The sequence below is a fragment of the Pinus tabuliformis genome, chromosome Q, assembly GCF_031772625.1.
Source record: "Pinus tabuliformis cultivar Carrire ecotype Pingquan chromosome Q, CPIR1, whole genome shotgun sequence".
Classification (NCBI taxonomy): domain Eukaryota; kingdom Viridiplantae; phylum Streptophyta; class Pinopsida; order Pinales; family Pinaceae; genus Pinus; species Pinus tabuliformis.
This window is the reverse complement of record NC_142296.1, coordinates 557,720,485-557,747,047: the sequence shown is the minus strand read 5'-3', so window position 1 is coordinate 557,747,047 and position 26,563 is coordinate 557,720,485. Positions and strand designations below refer to the sequence as shown.

Sequence of the window (26,563 nt, the reverse complement as noted above, 5' to 3'; positions counted from 1 at the left end):
CATGAATGGGTTGATGAAGCATCCCTGTACACCGACTATCAATCACATCCCATAACATCATATGCCTATCAAGGCCAGCAGAACCCTTGTTTGCATAATAAGAACGAATGGCCTCCTTGGCCCTATCCATGGCCTCATACAAATAAGCCATTGCAGGCTTCTCCTCATCTACCAATGTAAGAACCTTTACTATAGGTTCACTAACTGAGCATGCTTCTACTCCACGCCAAAACGTCTCAGAGTACACCATTTTTGCAATGGCTTTCCCATCCTGTTTCCTCCTGTATCTACAATTACGCCAGTCATCAGACATAAACATTTGCTTCAACTTGAACTGACATCGAAGCAAAGACTGAAGAGTAATAAAGTTTGTGGCAAAATGTGTGATCGTAGGATGTCGCAACTCCTTGTTTCTAGTGAACTTCCTCATGAGGCTAAGAACAAAAGCATGGTTATAAATAAACTTGGGGACGCTCCTAGCCATATCAACCACCTCCTTGATAAAGGAGAGTTTCCCCATATCCTCAAGCAACAAATCGAGACAATGTGCTGCACACGGAGTCCAGAACAATGTGCGATGCCTTTCCATAAGCATATTGCCGACAAACACATAATCAGCTGCATTGTCTATTATGACTTGCACCACATTCTGCACACCAATCTCCCAAATGAACCTATCTAACAACTCACATATCGTTGCTGCATCTTTGATATGTTCTGATGCATCCACTGATTTAATAAACATGGTACCTTTAGGACAATGTACCAAGAAATTTAGAAGGGTCCTACCCTTTCTATCTGTCTAACCATCAGAAATCACTGTGCATCTAGTAACTTCCCATGTTTTTTTCAACTCCGCCAATCTAGAGTTGATGTCCTGCTTTTTTGCTTGAAGAATTGGCCCCCACAACTCCTCATGTAGCACTTTTGTACCCTGGGCCCACAACAGCAATAGCATCACACATTCCCTGCCAAAATGGATTGGTTTTGGTGATGCTAAGAGGTAAGTCGCTCTAGAAAAGGCACCTCCCATGACTCTATCTGCTTCTTGCTTCTCCTCTTTTTTTAACAAGTGATTTTATGCTAGGTTGTGATCCATGTCTTCTTCGTGGAACAAAATATGATGACCTCACACTAGCAGTAGCAGGTGATGCTGTGGAGTCCCTCCCACTACCCTCAGCATCAAAATCAAGAGAAGATATTCCAAAAGATCTACCTGCACGTTCAACCTTGTTTCTTTCCGTCTCTTCCTTCTTTCTGTCTTTTTCATCAATTGCCTCAAGAGCTTTTTGTATAAGATCCGGACTAGAAACTGTACAAATCCCAACATCATGTCCTGTGAGTCTATCCAGATGGTATTTCCATCGTGTAACCCCTCCTGTCATCTTGGTCTCACACAATTTGCATGTAAGATATGCCTTATTTGTCCCACCATCAGGCTCCCCATACTCCCAAAATGGGTCCAAGGCTTTTGGCATATTTGAATTTTGTAGTGAGCTAACTCAAACCTAGGGCACTATTAAAAAAATTTGGAATTAATAAGTAATAACCACCTCATTTTACAAAATAATTTTTTTGCTACATTATTTGCAATGTGAATTCAATGAAAACCATAAATGACAATAAGAGGGTGCATTTGAAAGTTAAAAAGAAAATGGAGTTTGCTGTTCAAATATGGAGAAAACCTTTGCATTTGCTCATGGGCATGAAAATCATATTAAATGGAAAAAAAAGAAAAATGTTTGTAGGCAAATAGGCAAGCAAGAATTATCCTAAAACTATCAAAAAATTCATTAACATAGGGGTTTATTTGAACATACCTGTTAATGGAAGAAATGAAATTGTCTCACTGTTCTTCAACCTTAGATCAACAAAATATTCGTTGTTGGTGGCGATAATGGCTATTCAACACTCAAATCTTCCTTGGCAGCAAGCACATAGATCTCCCCTTCCTTCTCCAGCAATCAAAAATGAAAATGAATGAAAAAAACAAAATCAGTCTTTTCTAGCCGCGGCGGCAATTTTTTTCTGTGCCTGGGCAATATTTTGCGTCGTAGCGTGATATTTTCCCGAGATATCGCCAATATTTCAGAAATATCGCGATATTTTTAGGGAGACAAAATATCGCGACATTTCCTCGGCCATATCTCGTCTCCCCCGAAAATATCGCGCTATTTGCGAATATCGGCGATATTGTCAACACTGCTTTAAACAATTGATTTGTTCTAATAACCTTTGGTTAATATTTTTTAAGCATAAACTTTCCTAATAAACTTTCATTGAGTTTCTTTTCAGAATTATCTTTTTCTTGTTCTAACTGGTGTTTTGTAGCTTTAAACTTTCTCACTTGTGTAAGTAGTTTTTGATTATGCTCCTTCAAACACGAATTTTCTTTATTTTTGTTGGATATGAATTTTTCAAGTTCTTTTTGCTTCCTTGATATTGTTTCTGGATTCTCTTGAAACATTAGTTTCGAAATATCCTTAAGCTCTTTTGATGAAGGCATTATCAGTTTTGATTTGGTTGTCATGTCTTGGAACGTGACGATTTTCCTCTTGTAAGGGAACACCAAGATTTTTATTTTTATTTTTTTTATTTTATTTTTTTAATTTTTGTTGTTGTTGTTGGTGGTGTGTTTAAAATGAACATACCTAATTCTTTGAACCAAGGTCGACCAAGAATTATGTCAACCTCTTCTTCAAGCATAGTTATGACACTAAATTGAGATATGTACTCATAATGATCAATTATCACTTGTAAATCATTAATTTCATATTCTTTTTTGCCAAAAATATCTGTTCTTTCTCCTATGTCTGACTCTAAAATTAATAGTTGATTTTTCAGATTAACATTGATGTAATTTTCCTTGCGACTTGTACCAATAGCAATATTAACTTTTTCCCCTTGGATAGTCCATTTTAATGTAATTAACTTGTGATGTGTGATTAGAACACCCTTATAGGAAATCGTCCTTCCTTCATCATTTTCGAATTAGGCTCCATTCACTTTTTTCTTCAAAAATGGACTTCTTTAGAATAAGTGCCCATTTATTTGATAAACTTGAACACCTTTATAAATTCCTTTAACTTTTATTTTCCTCAATTAAATATTTTTTTCTCACTTTAAAAAAATTAGTATAGCTCCACTATTTAAATAAACTACATCTTATATTTATTACAATGTTTTTAAAAAGTACTCTTCCTTTGTTATAACTTGTTATCCTTATTTCTCTTTATAGTTATAGATTTAACCCTTTATAAACTTTAATAGATGGATCTTTCAAGTAACCTTTTATAATAATACCTGCTTTGTACTTATATATATTTTCAATAATTTTATGACTTGAACTTTTCTTTAAAATACCTCTTTATAATATAATACTTCTTTTTATGTATATTTTATTTATATATATATTTTTTTGAAAAGTTACAACCCTAGTGAAACATGGTTATTCACCTATTTGGGGTATAATATAAAATATATGTCCACTTATGTGCTTTTGACTCGGTTAATTTTCACTATGTAAAAAGTTAAACATACCATTCACATAAAGAGATTTTGTATTCCTTTTGTTTTTCTTTTACCTTGAAAATACCATGGGAAATTACCATGGGTTGCTAAAACCACGAGCTTGTAAACCACTTAATGAAGAATCAAGATAATATTATTTACTTTTCCTTCTCTTACGTATAGTTTTAAAGATATTTGGAAAGATTCCCTTTTGACTTTATCATGCACTTTTTATCAATAGTGTAGAACCTTTTTATATATATGAATGTTCTCCTTCAAAATTTACATCGGACTATATATATTATATGTATTTTTTTTTTGTTTAATGGCCAAAGCCCTGAATGACGAAATTGACAAAATAGAGAAACTCCAACTTTGTGTAGCGAAATGCTTCAATTGTGACAAAAACAAGGTTGACGAAGGATTAATGGCCAAAGGCCGAATTAGACTGGTTCTCTTCAGCGGTGAGCGTCCAGAGGATCCAACAACTTTGATACCAATGAAACGAACAAAGTTTGTACTTCCCGTTAAATACTCCAGAAGACTTGGAATATGTAGATCTCCATTGAAGATACAAGATTATATATTAAATGTATGAATAAGAATGATGATACAATGAGAATGAGGGTCTTGTATATATAGCCTTGTAAGTACCCTTTCACAAACAGGCATGTCTGTAGAGACATGCCTCTTTGTTTAACTAATTATTATTTAATTACATATTATTATGATTATTATTTATTATTTTTACATAAATTATGTTCATAAAATTTTCTCTCATAAGGTGACTTTTAAAATATAAAAATCACTTTAATAACATAAAGTGAACTTAGTTCCTTTCACATAAAGTCACTTTAATACACATGCGACTTTAATAAATTAAAGTACCTAGTAAATATTTCACAAAAAGTACTTTAGCTCCTTGACATAAATTAAACTCACAATGTCAATAGACCAAAGGATGATTAATGTGTCTTCTTAGGCCAAAAGGATAAATGCCTAGTTAATACTTCTTTGGTACAAACTTTCTCAACACTCCCTCTTATCGAGGAAGATGTTTTTTGCCATTCCATCTTTGTCTCTGAATTGGATATGCTCACTCCCTGGTACCATCTTGTCTCCCACTACTGTCGCTAGATCACCACCCAATATCTTTGGTGATTGCTCCCCCTCACTGACTCATGTGCTTCCTTTAAGGAACCATAAAGCCTTCCCGATTTCCTCATCCCTGAAGAGGTCTTCTGCACAAGTTTGGGAGCATCATCTCTATCCCCTGACATTTGTGGTCCTGATGAAGATGCCCTTGTGATCTGTAATGGTCATGTGCTCTGAGTTCCTACACTCAGAGATCCTGTACTCTGAGATCCTACACTCAGAGATCATGCACCCTGTTATCACTCAGAAGTTTTCTTGGTTGTGGAAGGAAAGTTACTAAGGTAACCTTTAAACCACTTTGGGATTGAAAGATGCCCTTCAATCTGGAGAGGGATTTCTCCTTAACTCTACCACTCAAGGTCACTTTAACAGTAGGTCACTAAGCTCATTCGCCAGATTTAATTGGTAACACATGAAATTGGTTTGGAAAGAAAAGAGAAAGAGACCATTGGGCATGGATTCTTTGACAGAAAAAGATCTAGTCACATGTTATATGAACAACTCTATCAAAGGCAAGATAGGTTACGATTTCATAGACAAATCATCATCAATGTATGGTAGGAGATAGTGGAAAATAAATATAAAAAACAGAGCAACATGATTTCTGCAAATGATATCTATGCTGAAAAACACATATATGCTTTGAATAACATGAACTTGAGCATTCAGTAGGAATTCCAATTCATAAAGCTTTATTCAAACACTAAAGATTTAATGATCAAAGTTTTGGCTAAGGAGAAAAGAAACAGAATAGAAAAACGGACAAGAAACCATTCAGACATGAATCTCTGGAAATTTGTACATATAACACTGCTGATAGCAAATATATTAATCTCAAAAAAGTGTAGACAAGGTCTGTCTCTTCAAAAAATTCCCAACCCTTAGTCCTCTTTCATGATCTACTTTATATAATACTTACAAACTATTCAAGATCCAAAAATAATGGATCTCAAGCCTCTTCATCTATCTTCAGCTTACTAAATAAAAAATAGAAAATCAAGGAAGAGATAATATCTGATCCCCAAGTCGAATTGATGAGGTGGCATTTTTATAAAAATAGAAAAAATTAATTTTGGCAATTCCTAAAAAATATGCTTCAAAGATCCATTTGAATCTCTCAAACCGTGATAGTTGTGTAAAAATTGAAAGACGTTTTTGTTAATGGGCCTGTTCGCGACAAAAACCTCTTTTTGTTTTCAAAAATTCATTTCCAGCGGTTCAAGAACCGCGCCCAAAGTTATTTTCTTTTACAAGAAAAAGTAAAGTAAAATAGAGTGTTGCCATTTGATTTGTTAGCACCACCTGTCAGAAGATAATATGCTATGCTACCAACGGTTTTGACATCACCATCTATCAAGTGATGATAGGCTAGGTCTTAATTTGATTTGGTAGTGCTCTCGTTTTAAATTATTTGAACCAGTGCTGACAAATTAATTGTCAGCATGCTTGAAATTTTTATGTAAAACTTAAAACAACCGTTTCAAGTCATTACCTCTGAAACATCCATCCTGAAACTAAACTGTGATAACAAACCCTGTAAACCTGTCACCCCAAAAGCCAGTAATCCTTTTGACCTCGGTTAACCTGTACCTGTGGACCCTAAAACCTTTAGTGTGCCTCCTTGCCCATGAGCCTGCTGTTCTACACGATCACCCTCTTGTGATCTCCTCATGGTCCTGGAAGACTGAAACATGAACTTGTAATGACTCCCTTCACGGACACCAATCACTCTCGCAGATGCAGTGTTAGATCCCACGGGATACACCAACACCTGTCCATCCGGGACAACACAACATATCCCTTGTCCTCAATATTGGAAACCGATATAAGGTTCCTCGTCAGCCCCAATACATAAAGGACCTTCATCACATTCAAAGGTGGCAATGACTCGCTCTGAAAATATACAGTCCCCACACTTGTCGTTTTGATGCTAGTGTCATCTCCAAGCACCACCTCCAAGTCTGTAACCTTTGTAAGACACGTAAAGTGCTCCCTCACTCTGGTCATATGGCTAGATGCTCCATTGTCAATAAGCCAGACACTCGTGGATATAGTACTAGTGGCTAAGCTCACTACCAACACAAACTTTGGCTCAAATTTAAAGGTGAACTCCTCCACCTTAGTTGATGCTGCCACATCCTTCTTCTTCCCCTTCTTCTCAAGACACTTAGATGCATAGTGACCCATCTTCCCACAAACGAAGCATCTCACTTTTCTCGTCCTTCTCGGACTTCTATTCCTCCTTCTGTTGCATGGTCCCACTAGTGGACCCCTGTTTCTCTTCTTTCCCTTAGTTGCAAGGGTGAATTTCTCCTCCTCACCTCCCCCACCACTTTGACTTCCTGCCTTAGCACTCCTCTTGGATGAAATCGTCCCACATCGTCCTACAGTCTGGAAAGTGCTCTCTAGCACAAATGCCATGTATGAATCCATCTCACTTCTTTGAGAAATCATCTAGTGCAATCCTGACCAACTAGTCCTCAGAAATAGCTTTTCTCACGGCAGCCACTCATCCTTCATTTGTGAGATCTTGGTAAGGTATGGGGTCACACTGTCAGTGTTGGTCATTTTGGTGCTTCTTAGCTTCTGCCTCAACACCATTTTCCTGTTCTCACTGGAACTCTAGTGTAATCTGACAAGAGACTCCCACATCTCATAGGCAAATCTCATCCCGGTCACATGAGGGAATAGGTGGTCTCTGATGGCATCGAGAATGATTCTCTTCTCTTTTATATTATTCTTGTTGAACTCAATCAACTGAACAAGATCTGTAGGAGGTTGCACATGACTCTCCACAATGTCCCATACCTCCAACTCAAACAAAAGTGACATCCTTTCCTTTTAGGGGCCAAAATTTTCTGCCCCTATCAGTTTGTCCTCCACCCTTATACCAGTTGCCATGACCCTCAAACCCCAAAATTTTAGATCTCTCACAGATCTGTCACTAAGTAGCCTTCCTCCCTCTCAACCAACAACCCTTTGGGTTTCTGAAGATGTTTAGGCTTGTCTACTCACTGTTACAGAAGAAGTTTGCTTGCTGGTCCTTATCAGCTGATAACAGCTTCAGATCTGACTCCCTAAGGCTCTGATGCCATGTGGAAAATTTTGACAAGGTGGCAGCCCTCACAGTTTCAAGCTTTTGTGCAAGTTTTTATGCCCACAGTCCCAAACTAAAGGTCTGATATAAAACTTTTAAATACAATTTATTTGAAACATTGGTTGTCTCTACCATTTAGTCTTTTGCAGAAATGAGAAAAGAAATATTTGGAAAGCACACACATATTAAATAGACACAGTCCACAATTGTGTTTGGTCAACACGACCCTGGAAAAAACCCACAAGGGGAAAACCAGTTCTAAGGGAGTCTTTATATTGCTTTTAAGGAGTTAATTACACAGAAAATACAACTTATTTCGTACCATTAATAATCATCTCAAAGGTCCTCTTTCAGCTAAGTTCTGGACTGATATTTTAACACACAGTTAGCTCTCCTGTAGTAGAAATTTTGGCCTCATTTAACAACTAATGCATTGGAAAAGGTCTCTGAACTGTGCACAGGCTGCTCTTCAAATTCAGGTATACACAGCTGAAAGTATGCCCTCAAATCTCTGACGTTTCCTCCTTAAACACATGCTGCTTCACACTCAAGAAACTCGGACATACTTTACAGCAACTATACCGTCAGATAGATTTCAGTTTCCTCCCAGAAAGACGTGTTGGAATCCTCTCAGAACCTTGTCTGAAATTCACACTGACTCTGCCAGGAATTTGTGTGGACAGACTTCAGTGATTTTAGGACTGGCTATGTGCTGGTTATGACCTGGAAACTGCTCGACCAGACCTCAAAAAGACCCTCGACTTATGTACTGACAGTGGCTGATCCTGCCTCCATGAACTTCAACCTCTCCTCCTTTGCTTGAACTCAGCCTCTAGGAGATTCAAACTGTTGATCTCTTCCTTGTTCTCTGCTATCCTAAGTTACCAGGATACGGATACGGATACGGATACGGATTCGGATCCGGATCCGGATACGGATCCGTTGGATTTTTGAAAAGCCAGGATCCGGATACGGCGAGGATACGGCAAGTACAAAAATATATAATAATATTTTTAAAAATTTTAGAAAATACAGTTGATGTTTAAAATCAAAACCATTCATGAATCACAACATTAGAACTAAAATTATTAGATAATTTATGAATCTGAACACTGAAATGATGAAATTTAAAAACTAACAAACAAATAAACATATAAATATTAATACCAACATATTGATATAATTGTTAAAATAAAGTTATAACATAAAATATATATTTTTTTATTTATAAAAATTAAACAATATTTTAATTTTTAACAACCAAACATAAAGTTATATAAGTTATGACTTATAAAAATAAAAAATTTAAAATGAAATATAAAACATACGGTTTATTAAACATAAATAAATTGATTTAAAATAAATAAATTAAAATAACTTTATTATATATATTAACATCAAAATAAACTTTTTAATTAAATCAGAAATCTTTATATTGAAAGCTTATTTAAAAAAGCTATTGATTTAAAATAAATAAATTAAAATAACTTTATTATACATATATATTAACCTCAAAATAAACTTTTTAATTAAATCAGAAACTTTTTAATTAAATCAGAAAATCTTTATATTGAAAGGTTATTAAAAAAACTTGACGCATAATTTTATTGAAATCTTTATATATATATATATATATATATATATGCGGGAAGATGGTATTAAGAAACTTCACATCGTAATCTTAATAAAATCTTTTTATATATATGCGATGTTAAAAAGCTTTTATATATATATATATATATCTATCTATATATATATATATATATATGCCAGATGATATTAAAAAATATGGCCCGTAAATAAATTAAAATAACTCTATTATATATATATTAACATCAAAATAAACTTTTTAATTAAATCGGAAATCTTTATATTGAAAGCTTATTAAAAAAACAAATTGATTTAAAATAAATTTATTATATATATATATATATATATATATATATATCTATATATATTATTAACCTCAAAATAAACTTTTTAATTAAATCAGAAATCTTTATATTGAAAGGTTATTAAAAAAACTTGACGCATAATTTTATTGAAATCTTTATTTATATATATATGCAGGAAGATGGTATTAAAAAACTTCAGGCTTAATCTTAATAAAATCTTTATATATATATATATATATATATATATATGCCAGATGGTATTATAAAACATAACGCATAATTTTATTTAAATCTTTATATATCTATAAGCGGGCAGATGGTATTAAAAAACTACGCCTAATTTTATTTAAATTTATATATATATATATATATATATATATATATATATATATATATATATATACGCTGGCAGATCGTCGCTAACTAAATCACTAACTTTTATATATATATATATATACGCTGGCAGATCGTCGCTAACTAAATCACTAATTGACCGTACGCGGATCCTAGCGTATCCGTATCCGTACCAGTTTCGGATTCGGGGATCCGCGGTTCCACCTCTTGCCCTCAGCGGATCTGGTAACGTAGCTGCTATCTAAACTCCTTCCTTTGCTCCTACTCGAGCTGCTCCCTTGTCTGCCTTGAGCTCCTCCTTAGCTCATACTCTACGTTCTCCTCATTCCATTGGGAAGAATACTAATAAACCTTTTCGTTTCCCTTTTGTCTTTCCATAAGATTAGATACCTAACCCTAGTGATCTAATGGCTGAGATTAAATCTCAGCGCATTAGATTAAGGATGGAGATCATTTCCTCTTGACCCCTTTTTTACATGATGTCCCCCTCACTTAAATGAGCCCCACTAGTACTTTTTAATGTTTTAATACCATGGTCACTTTTCTCTCATAAAGTGACTTTTAAAATATAAAGTCACTTTAATAACATAAAATGAACTTAGTTCTTTTCACATAAAGTCACTTTAATGTTGGCATTTTGGCACAGGTGTGGCCCTATGGTACAGGTGTTGTCCTTGATGGCAACTCACTTTGGTGTCAGACCTCAGTTCAGGCGCTCAGAATGAAGGAAATCTTGTATACGCAGGTTCACCTTGCCGAAGACGCGTATACACGTGGGTTATACGTTCAGAAGTCGCGTATGCGTATACATGCACTTTTATGCACAGAAAAGCGCGTACATGGTGGGAAACTTATTTTTGGTCCATGGTTGTTAGTCCTTGGAATTTGAACCTATGGTTTTGGACCAAGGTATTTCGTCAGAAGTGTTGACCCCAGGTTTTGGGCCCTTGGTATTGGTTTATTATGGTTTTGGACCGTGGTATTGTGGAAGGCCTAAAACTATAAAAGAGGAAGGAGATCATGTGACAAGGCATCATCTGAATTATTATTGAATATCTGATAATGTACGAGATCTGAAATATTGGTGATTAGCATTGTGGAGCAGATCTGGATCTGAATGAAGGAGGAACCTTAGCGAAAAGAAGGATAAGTTCTATTGATGGGTCATAATCTCTTGGCTTGAATGATAATATCTTTGCATGATTTTGATCTGTTATATCTGGCACATGCGTGATCTATAAATCTGATAATCTGGGTTAATCAGTGCCTGAATACTTGAAAGAGTGAATTATGTTTGTAGATCTGTACGCAGGTTCAGTTCAGCTAAGGCGCGTATATAGGCAGGTCCAGTGAAGTAAAACAGCGTATACGCAGGTTGTTCCATACGCAGAAGCGTATGCACGCAGGTTTCAGGCCATTAAAGTAGCGTATACATTTTGAGTTGTGTTTTTGCTGCTTCTGTTTATTGCTGCAGTGTTCTGGGTTCAGTTTTGGTGTGTGGTACTGTTACTGTGATCTGGGTACAGTCGTCAGAGAGGTGTTTATGTTGATTTAGTTTTGGTGAAAAGGTGATTGGTTGATGCAGAAATTCTTGATGGTTGATTGATGTTATTTGTGGATCCAGTCTGAAAATTTATGAAACGTGGTCCTTGAAAGAAAGAGAAGGTTGTAGCCTTCTGTAGGCCAGCACCTACGTACTAGTATCTTGGCTAGTGCAAGAGCTAAGGGGGTTGTAGCTCCCTTCCAGGAGAAGTTGGAAAACGAGAGAGAGTTGTAGCTCTCTGCAGGTTGCAGTCTGCGTACTGGTAAAAGGATTGCACCAGTACATTTGTAAAAAGAAGTTTCTAATTAAAGAAAAGATAGAGACGAATTGCAGCAGGTGGTTTTCACCCACATTGGGTTTCCACCTTATATCTTGTGTTCTTGTGTGCGATTGTCTTTCTGCTCTGCTTTACTGTTTCTGGTTACTGGTTATTTGCTTCTGAATCACAGATTAATAACTGACATCTGAAAGATAAATCAAATTATAAGTCTGCTTTGTATACGCGGGTTTCTTTATCTATAGTTGCGTATATACGCGGTTTTTATTAAGAGAAGTAGCGTATATCATCTGGAATTGGAAAAGGAAATATTAGACTTGATAATACTGATTCACCCCCCCCTCTCAGTATTATTTCCAACAATTGGTATTAGAGCGGGTCCTTTTGAAGAAGCTTGATCGCTTGAAGGAGGATCCTTCATCATGAGCAACTACGAGAGGGAAGCATCAATCAGGCCACCGGTTTTTGATGGGACAAACTTCGTATATTGGAAGGTAAGAGTTACTGCCTATCTTCAATCGTTGGGTACAAAAGTTTGGGATATCATAGATACAGGATATACTTTTCCAGCAGCAACTCCTACAGATCCGGCTGAGAAGAAGAAATATGAAACAAATGCAAAGGCAGTGAATACTCTATTGGGATGTCTATCTCAATCAGAATTCGTGAAAGTTATGCAGTTAAAATCAGCAAAAGAAATATGGGACAAGATTGTCCTAAGCTATGAAGGAGATGATCAGGTAAAACGAGCAAAACTTCAAACCCTCAGGATCCAGTATGAAAATCTCAAGATGTATAATGATGAAAGTGTGGCTAACTATTTTCTTCGTGTAGATGAGATTGTTAATTGTATGAAAAATTTGGGTGAAGAAATAAAAGAGGCTGTTGTGGTTGAAAAAGTTCTAAGATCTTTGTCCCCTAGGTTTGAATCTAAAGTTTCTGCAATAGAAGAAAAGGAGAATCTACAAAGCCTTAAAATGTCACAGCTGCACGGTATTCTAACTGCTTATGAAATGAGGAAAGGAGGACCATTAGACAGGAGAGAAGCTGCCTTCAAGGCTTCAGGCAAAGGCGAGTACTATGAGTCAGGACGCGTGTCAGAAGAAGAAGAAGAATCAAATTTTGTCAGAAATCTTCAACGGGGTACTGGACGGTTCCGAGGTAAGTTACCTTTCAAATACTTTGCTTGTGGAAGAGTCGGTCACTATGCTGCCAAATGTCCTCACAAGGATAAGATTGACAAAGGGAAGGAACCTGTTAGATGGAACAAGAAACAGAATGCAAATAAGAAAAACTATTACACTCATGAAGATAGTGATGGACTTTCAAATAGTGGAAGATGAACGAGGTAATAAATATAAACTTTTAATGGCTTTTGAAGATGATGACTACATCGATGCTATAGATGTAGAAGGTTTTTCTGAAGAGATGACTAATCTCAAAATCTGCTTAGAAGAGAAAAGTGCAATTATTGAGTCTCTACAATATCAACTGGCTGAAAGGGAAAAACATCTTGAAAAATTGGAATGTGAAATTGTTTGTCTTAGAAAGGAGATTGAGAAAACAAAAGCTATTAATCTTAAATTTGTTAAAGGATCTGAAACTCTGGATGAGATTATCAATGTGCAGCGTTCTCCACTAATCAAGACAGGTTTGGGATATAATGGAGAAACATCTCAAGCTTCTACCTCCAAAAGTTATCTTGATGTAGCAAAGAAGAGCGAGCAAAGGCCTAATAGAAATCATCAGGTAAATCAGGGACAATTTACCTCAAGAACGAATAAAGACTATCAAGAAAATCGGGGACAAGCTACCTTAAGGACAAACAGAAGCTACAATCAGCCACAGGTAAAATCTTCCCAATTTGCCTCAAGAATGGATGTCAGTAGAAATTACAATCGATTGGATGATAGATTTGATAATCGCAGGAGTTTCTTCAATGGCCAATGTTTCTCTTGCCATAATTTTGGTCACAAAGCAGCTCAATGTGTTGCCTATAAGACAATCATGACTAGAGAAGCTCAAAAACAAAGGAATATGAATGGAATCACGAAAAGGACTTATAACAACTTTTCGGCCCTTGAAAATGAAGTTGAATGTTCTATTTGTAATAACTTTGGTCATGAAGATTCTGAATGCAGGAGCAGGTTTTGGAAGACAACTCAGAAGGAACATACCTCAAGTGCCAGAACATGGAGAATGAAGGAACCACAACCAGAAAGATGTGGGATAGCCTTCTATGCAGAAGGACAAGAAAATATATGGTATATCGACAGCGGATGTTCAAAGCATATGACAGGGGATAAAGAAAAACTTGAATCATATACTGCAGTAGAAAAGGGGAAGAAGGTGTCTTTTGGAAATGATACCCCTGCAGCCATAAAAGGAAAAGGCACTGCTCAGTTGAAAGAACAGGTCAAAGCTGGAAATGTTTTGTATGTTGATGGCTTCAAGCATAATCTACTAAGTGTTAGTCAGATGTGCGATCAAGGAACCAAGGTAATATTTCGATCAAATGGATGTAGTGTTCGTGATCTTGATACAGGAGAAACAGTGATCAAAGGCAGAAGAACTCCAAATAATCTATACATATTTGAAGAAGGACAACAACAATGCTATTTAAGCAAGGATGATGAACACTGGTTATGGCACCGGAGGTTGGGGCATCTAAGCTTTTCACAAATAAGGAAAGCATGCAAATACCAGGCAGTTCGTGGTCTTCCAGATATCAAAATTCCAGACAACACCATATGCAAATCATGTCAGTTTGGTAAGCAAACCAGAACTAACTTTCCTGAGAAGGAAGGATCAGCTAGCAGGCCTCTTGAGCTAGTCCATACAGATGTATGTGGTCCATTTAGGACAAGGTCACCTCGAGGAGAAGAATACCTTATACTATTCATTGACGACTTCTCCAGGTTTGTTTGGTTAGGACTTATGAAGCACAAAGACGAAGCATTCGAAAAATTCAAATCCTTCAAAGCCTTGGCTGAAAATGAATCAGATTACAAAATTAAGTGCCTCAGGTCCGACAGAGGTGGGGAATTTACCTCAAATGAATTTTTTGATTTCTGTGAAGAACATGGAATAAGAAGGGAATTCTCTACAGCTAGGACTCCTCAGCAAAATGGAGTGGCGGAAAGGATGAACAGGACAGTCCAACAAAAGGCTCGTGTTATGCTTGATGAGTCTGGAACTCCCGCAACCTTCTGGGGTGAAGCTGCATACGCAACGGTTGTTATTCTCAACAAAACAAATGTCCGAGTGAACAACACTCAAACTCCTCATGAGCTCTAGTATGGTGAAACTCCTTCGGTAAAGCATTTCAAAATTTTTGGGAGCAAATGCTATATTAAGAATACTGATGAGCAGCTTGGCAAACTTGAACCTAGAGCAGATGAAGGCATTCTCTTTGGTTATTCTCCCTACAACAAAGCATATAAGTGTTATAATAAAAGGCTTGGAAGAATTGTTGACAGCATTGATGTAGTGGTTGATGAAAAAGGATACATCCCTAGGGAAGTGAATCATGAAAATATCAATGAGGATGAAGACTACTCTCTAAATCAGACAGATGATGAAGAAGAACCCCAAGAGGCACCAGAGGAACAGATAAGGATAGAAGAAAAGACTCCATCCAAGTACGTTCAGAAGAATCATCCAGAATCTCAAATTTTGGGGCAGAGAGAAGCAGGTATACAAACAAGAAGAACAATAGCAGAAGCTTCAAGCTATTTGGCATTGCTCTCTTCCACTGAACCGCAAAATGTAAAAGAAGCATGCAAAGATGAGTGTTGGGTTAAGGCAATGGATGAAGAGCTTGAGCAGATCGAAAAGAATAACACTTGGGAGTTGGCTCCTAGACCAAAAGACAAAAATGTCATAGGAACAAAATGGATCTTCAAAAATAAGTTGAATGAAAATGGGGAAGTGATTAGAAACAAGGCCAGACTTGTTTGCAAAGGGTATGCTCAACAGGAAGGAATAGACTTTGAAGAAACTTTTGCTCCCGTTGCTAGGCTTGAGGCCATCAGAATGTTCCTTGCTCTCTCTAGCTTCCAGAAGTTCAAAGTATTTCAAATGGACGTAAAATCAGCCTTTCTGAATGGAGACTTAGAAGAAGAAGTGTACATAGAACAACCAGATGGCTTTATCCTTGGGAATGATCCAAATCTTGTATGCAGACTTAAAACGGCTCTCTGTGGGCTTAAACAAGCTCCAAGGGCTTGGTACTATCGTTTGGATAAACATCTTCATCAACAAGCTTTTTCAAAAGGATCAGGAGATAGCAATCTCTATATAAAAATTGAAAATAACAAATTGCTAATACTTGTTGTGTATGTAGATGATATTATCTTTGGAAGCAATGAAGAAGCTATAAGTCAAAGCTTTGCCTTGGTGATGCAGAAAGAATTCGAAATGTCCTTGCTTGGAGAACTGACATACTTTCTTGGATTGCAAATCCAACAAAATGAAGGCGGTATCTTCTTGTCTCAAACCAAGTACCTCAAGCAAATTCTGAAGAAGTATGGCATGGAAGATTCAAAACCAGTATGTATCCCCATGGTTACATGATGCAGCCTCAGTGCAAATGATGAATCGGCAACAGTGCATCAACCAACCTATAGATCTATGATTGGAAGTCTTCTTTATTGACAGGTACCCGACCAGCCATCATGCATGCAGTGGGAATAGTTGGAAGATTTCAGACAAATCCAAAGGAAACTCATCTTCAGGCAGTCAAGAGAATCTTCAAGTACCTTCAAGGAACTCAAAACTATGGCTTATGGTACCCTAGAGATACAGATCTCACACTTCGTGCTTACACAGATGCAGATTGGGTCGGAAGCATGGATGATAGGAAGAGCACAAGTGGTGGTGCATTCTTTATGGGTTCCAGATTAGTATCTTGGTTCAGCAAGAAACAGAGTTCGATTGCTTTATCTACAGCTGAAGCGGAATATGTGGCTGCTGCATCTTGTTGCACTCAACTTCTTTGGATGATGCAAACCTTGCAGGATTTTCAAATCACATGTACTCCACCTGTCTCTATCTTATGTGATAATACAAGTGCAATAAGCATTTCAAAGAATCCTGTCATGCATTCAAAGACCAAGCACATACCTATCAAATATCACTTTCTTCGGGAACAAGTGCTTGAGCAAAAAGTCAAGTTGGAGTATGTTCCTTCTAAGGAACAAATTGCCGATATCCTCACCAAACCACTGCCCAGGGAAACTTTTGAATATCTCAGACAGAAGCTGGGAGTAGTTGATGCTTCATCCTGCTGTTGAAGCTTGTCTGTATCAAAGAAAAGTTGGTGTACGCGAGTTGGATGAGGGGAATCCGCGTACATACGCCGATTTATGCAGGTGCAGTCGCGTATCTGGAGAAAATCAGCAAGGACAGACTCTGGTTGAAGAGAGTCTGATATGGGTCTGTCAGAGACCATCAGGCATGGGTTTAGGGGGAGCAGATAGTCTTCTAATAATGCATTGTTGGCATTACCTTAGAAGCTCTTGGTTCTAGTACTCAAGTTGTTTTCGGTTCAGGTGGATCAGCTACAGAAAGGAGATCAGAAGGAGAACATGGTTGCTGATATATACAGTGATTGTCAGAAGCTGCTGATAGTAGTTATTGGTCATTTGCATAAGTCTTGATATTTCATCTCTATGTCATGTATATTATTTTATCAAGGTCATGTAACGGCCTATTTTGGTTTCCCCACTATGCCTGGGATGATTGATGTGATTGGTTGTCATATGTAAAATTCTGATGTATCCCCACTTGGTTGGGTGATGGTTGTATGTATTGAGTCTTTTGGTGATAGGAAGATCTTTTATGATGTATATGGTTCTTCTTGAAGAACATCTTTTTGCAGATCTTGCCTTTAGTCAGGGGGAGCATGTTCAGCACAGCAGAGCAGAGATATCAGCATGTACTCAGGGGGAGCATAGCCCTTTGCCCTTGATGACAAAGGGGGAGAATGACTTTGAGGATCGTGGGGTTGCCATCAAGTCCAAAGGGGGAGATTGTTGGGATTTTGGCACAGGTGTGGCCCTATGATACAGGTGTTGTCCTTGATGGCAACTCACTTTGGTGTCAGACCTCAGTTCAGGCGCTTAGAATGAAGGAAATCTTGTATACGCAGGTTCACCTTGCCGAAGACGCGTATACACGCGGGTTATACGTTCAGAAGTCGCGTATGCGTATACACGCACTTTTATGCACAGAAAAGCGCGTACATGGTGGGAAACTTATTTTTGGTCCATGGTTGTTAGTCCTTGGAATTTGAACCTATGGTTTTGGACCAAGGTATCTCGTCAGAAGTGTTGACCCCAGGTTTTGGGCCCTTGGTATTGGTTTATTATGGTTTTGGACCGTGGTATTGTGGAAGGCCTAAAACTATAAAAGAGGAAGGAGATCATGTGACAAGGCATCATCTGAATTATTATTGAATATCTGATAATGTACGAGATCTGAAATATGGAGCAGATCTGGATCTGAATGAAGGAGGAACCTTAGCGAAAAGAAGGATAAGTTCTATTGATGGGTCATAATCTCTTGGCTTGAATGATAATATCTTTGCATGATTTTGATCTGTTATATCTGGCACATGCGTGATCTATAAATCTGATAATTTGGGTTATTCAGTGCCTGAATACTTGAAAGAGTGAATTATGTTTGTAGATCTGTACGCAGGTTCAGTTCAGCTAAGGCGCGTATATACGCAGGTTCAGTGAAGTAAAACAGCGTATACGCAGGTTGTTCCATACGCAGAAGCGTATGCACGCAGGTTTCAGGCGATTAAAGTAGAGTATACATTTTGAGTTGTGTTTTTGCTGCTTCTGTTTATTGCTGCAGTGTTCTGGGTTCAGTTTTGGTGTGTGGTACTGTTACTGTGATCTGGGAACAGTCGTCAGAGAGGTGTTTATGTTGACAGTTGATTTAGTTTTGGTGAAAAGGTGATTGGTTGATGCAGAAATTCTTGATGGTTGATTGATGTTATTTGTGGATCCAGCCTGAAAATTTATGAAACGTGGTCCTTGAAAGAAAGAGAAGGTTGTAGCCTTCTGTACGCCAACACCTACGTACTAGTATCTTGGCTAGTGCAAGAGCTAAGGGGGTTGTAGCTCCCTTCCAGGAGAAGTTGGAAAACGAGAGAGAGTTGTAGCTCTCTGCAGGTTGCAGCTTGCGTACTGGTAAAAGGACTGCACCAGTACATTTGTAAAAAGAAGTTTCTAATTAAAGAAAAGATAGAGACGAATTGTAGCAGGTGGTTTTCACCCACATTGGGTTTCCACCTTATATCTTGTGTTCTTGTGTGCGATTGTCTTTCTGCTCTGCTTTATTGTTTCTGGTTACTGGTTATTTGCTTATGAATCACAGATTAATAACTGACATCTGAAAGATAAATCAAATTATAAGTCTGCTTTGTATACGCGGGTTTCTTTATCTATAGTTGCGTATATACGCGGTTTTTATTAAGAGAAGTAGCGTATATCATCTGGAATTGGAAAAGGAAATATTTGACTTGATAATACTGATTCACCCCCCCCTCTCAGTATTATTTTCAACATTTAATACACATGTAACTTTAATAAATCAAAGTAGCTAGTAAATATCTCATTAAAAGTACTTTTGCTCTTTGACATAAATTAAATTCATAATGTCAATAGACAAAATGATGATTAATGTGTCTTCCTAGGCCAAAAGGATAAATGCTTAAGAAACACTTCCTTGGTACAAGTTTTCTCAACACATAACTGTGAGTAGAAATTCGATCAAAGGGGAGTAAGCACATAGCTTCCCCACACAAAAATGTGGTCATAGGCTCACAAATGCCACTGTGAACCAAATGTTGAGAGTTGAATCACAATAAGTTGAAGCAATCACTCTAAAACCACGAAGTACAAGAAATAAAGAACATCTCCATATGTGGTTGGATCATAAGAGTTGTGACTCTAAATGTAAAATTTATCAACATCTGCATTACTCTGAAGTAACAAAGATGACACTCTAGAGTCTATACCTTCTAAAGAGTCAAAATTGCTGTATGACTTTTTACAGAGGTATAAATAAATCTCATTATAAGCATATCGGTGAACCTATTTAAATATCTCATTTAAAACAAGTGGGAGTCAAAGATGTTTGGCAAAATGGTTGAGCGTGATTTAGTTGTTTCTCATGTTCCTAGGACATAAATGATTAGTGTGATAGCATATATGCAACTGACATAATAATTGAAGTGAAGCTGTTAAATTGCTATATTTTTATGCACAGAGTGTCTTAAGTTAATTTCCCCAATTAATTATCAAGTATCTTGCTTTTAACATCCTTGTAGCAGACATCATGTAACGCTCTATGAAGTTTTTGGATGATTGCAATTATTCCTTTGAAAAACATGAAAAGAAATGTCTGCTTCAAGATATCGTATAACTTTGCTTTTGAGTTTCTATAGAGAGACAATTAAATTTTTGGTTGGTTCTTTCTGTGTGTCATTTTAAATGTTATTTAGTTTGCCATTATCCTATTTAAAGTTATACAATTGGGCTTTCCAGATGTGTATTCGTTGATGCTGGTGTCAGCCCCATTGACTTGGAAACAAAGAAGAAGAAGGAAGAAATGAAAGCAAGGGAATCACAAGCCAGGGCAGTAGCTGAACATGGGGAATTGGCACTAATTACTGTTGATAGTGCTCAACCTGTTGTTGAGGAAAGGATACCCTTGAGGTCACCAATGTTACAGGTAGGGTCTATGATTATTGCAAATATTTTATGTTTGATTGGGTTCTTGTCTTGAACTGCCTTCACTAAATGTGTCTGCTTTACATAGTAAATCCCTATATATTATCTTTTCCAATATCTGCTGTTTTCTTTTATGGATGGAGACTTAATTTGTCTAGTATTTATTGTGAATTATTTTTCCATCATCACACATTGCTCCTCCTAGAATTATTTTGAATTTTTGCGTTCTTTTATCATGTTTTCTTGAAATTTACTGCTTCTCTGCACAATAATGCTCTTCAAACTTGTTGCTACAAGATCCTCAGTTGGGACCTGCTATCACCCAAACTATTAGGCTTTCTAAGGTCATTGCAATCTGCTAAGATGGCACACAAAGGACAACTGCCCACTATCACCTCCACATGCTTCAAACCCAACTAATTAAGTGGTTATGGGAGGTGTTACCTCTTATACTAGCTGGTGTACCTATACATTCATACAACACTATTTACACCTTTATAAGACCATGGTCACAAGTCAAAAGACATGTAACAACCATGTGAGGCCATGTGGGCATCCTAGACCTTTTGTCAAATTGTGTCAGTTTGTTTTGATCAGACCATGGCTGGTTGCTTAGAGCTTATCTCTGGTTCCTTTTGTCATTGATAGGATTGCAAAACCTTTGGTGGGCTTATATGAGGTCACAGGGTTTTAGAGGAGCCTTGTTTTGTAAGGGTGATCACCAGTGTATGGGCTAGTCCAGCCCTTGTTGGGTGCACTTATCTCTTTACAAATGGTATGATTCTATTGAGTTTGTAGGTGGCCTTGGTTTTGGTGTAGTATCCCTTAGATGTTCCTCGGACATAGCAGTGTCAGTAAGCAACATTTCAAGCTTTCCAAGGCAATTAATGTTTCCCAATGTAAAGTAGTCTTAGAAGTTAAAAAAGTCAACAATGTGTCATATTTTAGAGCTTGATGAGAATATGACATTGGAAAGAAAAAAATTCGTTCTTCAAGTTAAATCTAAGTTGCAGGAAACGTGGCCCTAGGGGTCGTTTCACCCAGGAAAACGAAACGCGTTTCCGCGTACCGTACGGCCTGGAAACCCTAGAAGCACTCAATGGGTGCTTGACCTCTAAAATAAAAGACCTTGAGCATGAAACCCATGCTTCATAAAATAGAAATAATAATTTTTCTTTTATTTTACAATAAACAAGACTCAAAAGTACATTTCATATTTATGAAGACCGAACCTTGTTACACATTTTTCAACAGTCTAGGGGTAAAATGCCCACTAGGTAGAAACCTAGAAAATTATTCTAGTTTCCAAATTGACCTTCTAATGGCTGGAATAATCTAAAAAAGTCCCAAAATGATGATTTAAACTTGAATAATAAATCTGGAAACTAATGCAAGGGTTTTAATGATGAATAATTACTTGCAAAATGCCTTTGTACTTTGAATTTTGTTAGATCTGAAGTAGGCATGGTTGTAAAATAACACAGATCTAGAAAATCAGCTCAGTATACCTAGTGAAATATGTGTGTTTGAAAGTCTCAAACAAGGTATATCTTACCTGTTGACACCTAATCTTTGGGGTTAGGAAATCTTATGTAAATATTGTAAATAGAGAAATAAAGGAGGTTGGAAGACAAAGATACATTGGGAGATGAAACCCAATAGTCTCCCTTTCCTTTGTATATGTCTATGTTCTATCTTAATGCAAATACAACAAGACATGGTATCAAAGCCAACCCCTTTTTTGGTTTCCCTCTGCTCTTGTAACTCTTGTAGAACTCTACCTTTATTCCCTATATCCTCTGCTCTCTGTCATATTCCTTGCCATATTCTACCCTTTGGTCATTTTACTAATTACATGCTTTGTCTTTGTTCTTTGCAAAATTTGGTGTGTTCAATCCATTCAAATATCGTGATTTCTATGCATATGGCCCGCTTGATGTTGCATGGTGTTTCTCCCTACTTAAATGTGCACTCTTTACGTAAAAAGACTTGCTCTTAAAGACTTCTCGGCATGGCATATTTGCTTTAAATCCTCCTTGTTGAGAGTTGGAGTTTGGTGTATTAAAACTTGTCAAATACCGCAGACTGTGCATTCATTCTTGTCTGTGAATAAAAAAACTGTGAAGTCGATACAGTGGCATGAACACTGGTCGAAACTCCAGTTATTCCAGCTATACCGGGTTGTGGACAGAACACTACATTGAATCTTTTGGAGATCGAAACCAATGCGACAGTGAATGTTGCCTGCCTAATGTTGAGGTATGCGTTCTATTGATTGAAGTTTTTGGTGGTCGATGAACAATTGTTTTTGAAGATTTTGAAAAGGCTGATATATATTGTATGGTGAATAGTCAAGCTGCTTCTTGGAAGGCCGATATACCTGTGCGTTAAGTTACTTTTAAAAGCCGTGCGTAGGATGGAGACCATTTGTGAGCTAGCTTGGTCAACTATGTTAATGCTGTGCATTAACTTCTTTTTAAAGGTCTTGCATATATGATGGGTATATATGTCATATGGTATGAAGACCGTGCCCCTGTGTGTTCATTATTTCTTTCTTGGAATACAATATATTACATTATATTGTTTATGCAGTGGTGAGTAGGGACATATTTGGTGTGGCGAAATTATTGAAGGCTATATATGGTGTATGCATGGTGAATGTATAATAGTTGGGCATAGTGTCATAGTTGGAGCCATAATATTTTAAAAGTATTGACATTGTAGCTCAAAGTTCTATTAGTTACATATTAAATTAGTCATTTATTTAAATATAATATATCAAAGTAAAGGAGTGATTTTTGAAAGAAGATAGTTTTTTGAGAATGCATTCATTTATATCCATAGTGGGAGTAGTTCTCACTAGCAAAGAGAACTATCATGAGTGGTCTCGAAAGATAAAACACACATTGATTTTCAATGAGTTGTGGAAAGTGGTTTGTGAAGGAGAAGGAGACAATGGACCTAAAAAGCCCACTTCAGATAAGGAGCTTGATATTTGGGGAAACAAGAACAATAAGGCCCATGCTTTGATTGCAACATCAGTGAATGAAGATGTGAGTCGTCATATTTCGTCATTTTCAATTGGTTTTGATACCTTAAAAAGTTGAAGGAATTATATGATTCACACTCTGAACTTGAAGTTATACAATTGATGATTAAGTTGTTCAATCTTGAGTTGAAAAATGATGATCCTCTTGCCTTAGCATTAGAAGTAAGATCCATTATGCATGACATGAAAACCACTAGTGTTGAAATAGATATTCCTCTCATAGCTTATGTCAAGGCACTATATCCCACGTATTCACATTATCTTGATTCATTGCAAGCAAGTGGCAAAGTTAAGGAGATTTCCTTTGACTCCCTTGAGAAGAATTTTGCTGAAAGAGAGATGGCTTTTGGGAAGAAGACAACTCCCCAGTCTTCTGAAGAAGTTGTGTGCCTTGCACAAAGAGAGAAGAGTCGTGCACACGATTCTTCTAGAGGAAGAGGTGGCCGAAGAGGAAGAGGAAGGAAGAATTTTAGAGGATGGGGGGGCAAACATTTCCAAGGAGAAGGGTCTGATCTTCATTGCATATGGTGTAATAGAGATGGACATGATGCTTCCACATGTAAGTTGCCTTGGGATAGAATTGAGTAGGAAGGAAATGAAGAAAAGGGTAAAACACTTGGTAAAGGGAAAGGAAAAGCACCTGAGTCTGCTCATTATGTTGTGGCACATTGCAACATTGGAGTAACTGAAGACTTATTTAATGTTTCACTTGCTTCATGGAAAGATGCTTGGTTGCTTGATTCAGGAGCAACTTGCCACATGACTTTTAGAAGAGATTTCTTTGAAGAATTCACTGACAATGTTGATCGAGTAGTGTCGAGCCATCAGGGTTTGACACCATCAGGCTCAAACTTCCTAGTCTTTTGGACTTTCTTCTACATGATGTTCTATATCTCCCGGAGTTGAGGAGAAACTTGCTGTCTTTGGTCCACTACGCCAACAAGGGCACTCCATTCATATATTTGTTGGCAAGGTTGAGGTCAGAAAAGCATCAGATCACTCACTTGTCATGACTGGAATAGAAGAAGAAAGGCTTCTGAAGCTACAAGGAACCTCTGCCCATGCACAAAACTTTTCATACAATTCTCACTATGATGAAGGTACACTTCCATCAAGTCTTTAATCACATGTTAGATTTGGGCACTTGAACTATGACATCTTTCGTTTGTTGAAAACAAATGGTGTTATTGGTTTGCTTACAATTCCTAGGAAACTTAAGCAATGTGATGCTTGTATCTTAGGAAAGCACAACAAGCAGAGTTTTCATGATTCTCATTCCAAAGCACATAGAAAAATTGAACTAATTCATTCTAATTTATGTGGCCCAATTTCTGTTCTTTCTGCAAATGGTAATAAATATATGATGACATTTATTGATGACTACACCAAAATGTGTTGGGTTTATTTATTGAAGAACAAATCTGAAGCATTTGAAACATTTAAGAACTTTCATGCATGGATTGAAAATGATGCACAATCTCATATTGGCTCTATTCGTACTGATAATGGAAAATAATATACTTCAAATGAATTTGAAAACTATCTTTGCTAGCATGGGATCAAGCATCAAACAACCGTGCCTTATAATCCCCTACAGAACAGAGTAGCTGAAAGAATGAACATGACAATCTTAAATATGGTATGGTCCATGATGTTTTTCAAGAATGTTACGCTGATATTTTGTGCTGATGTAGTTCTATGTGTTGTGTATATAAAGAATAGGTGTCCATCTCATGCTATAAAAAACAAGACTCCTTATGAAATGTGGTATGCCCACATTCCTTCGGTGAAGCATCTCAAGGTTTTTGGTTCTACCTGTTATGCTTGATACCTAAGGAACAAAGAAACAAACTCGGTGCAAGGAGTCGCAAATATATCTTCTTGGAGTACTCAAATACCTCCAAAGCATACCGTCCCTATGATGAAGTGAATAAGAAGTTTATAATATCTAGAGATGTGATCTTTCTTGAATCTTCAAAGACTGATAATGTTGTTGAGCGACAACTTGATCACTTGGATAGATTCAGACATGCAAAGTCTTTTCAAGAGTTTGATAATGAGATTCCACATCTTGAAGGGGGGATCCATATACTGGATCAATCTATGGAATCTCCTTCTAAAGCACTCTCTCCCTCTCATGAAGCTCCGACCATTTATCAAGCTGACACTTTGAGTGATGTGATTGACAAAATTGGGAGGCTAAATCTTGATTCAACAGATCTCAGTCGATCGAGCAGCCCGGACCATCTCAGAAAGGTCCTTCAAAATCTCTGACAAAGACACTGAAATTGTTCGTCTTAATGAGGTTAGAAAGATAGGAACAAGAATCTCAACCAGACAAAATGGAGGTGATGTAGACGATCCTGATTCACATGTTGATATGGACGTTTCTTATGACTGTGAACTGAATTTGTCGACAAATTTCGAACCAACTTCCTTCAAAGAAGCTGCTTCTCATGATGAATGGAAAGAAGCGACGCAGAAAGAATATGATATTTTGATAAAGAATGGCACCTCGACGCTGGTTGATCCTCCATTGGGAACCAAACCAACAGGTTGCAAGTGGGTCTTCAAGAACAAGTATAAAGCATATGGCTCACTTGACAAGCATAAAGCCAGGCTCGTGGCAAAAGGTTTTGCACAGAAGAAAGAGGTTGATTATGAGGAGACCTTTGCTCCCACAACAAAATGGGCTACCATGTGGACACTCTTTGCCTTGGCAACACAAAACAATTGGAAAGTTTGTCAAATGGATGTAAAAACTACTTTCTTGAATGGAGATTTGAAAGAGAATGTTTTTATGTCCCAACCAGAAAGATTTGTTGTGAAGGGTTAGGAACACAAAGTATGCAAGCTTGTAAAATGCTTGTATGGCTAGAAGAAGGCACCGCGAGCCTGGTACATTGACCGAGCATCTTTTGAAACTCATTTTCAAA

General features: G+C 37.1%; 1 protein-coding gene across 1 annotated transcript in view; it reads left to right on the top strand.

Annotated features, from left to right (window-relative positions):
* Positions 1-26,563, top strand: part of LOC149220653 (Transducin/WD40 repeat-like superfamily protein) — a 303,099-nt gene that overhangs the window by 197,786 nt on the left and 78,750 nt on the right. Inside the window, exon 16 of the mRNA XM_089384847.1 lies at positions 20,393-20,579. Coding sequence (XP_089240973.1) covers positions 20,393-20,579 — 187 coding nt within the window. The remainder of the gene's footprint in view (positions 1-20,392; positions 20,580-26,563) is intronic.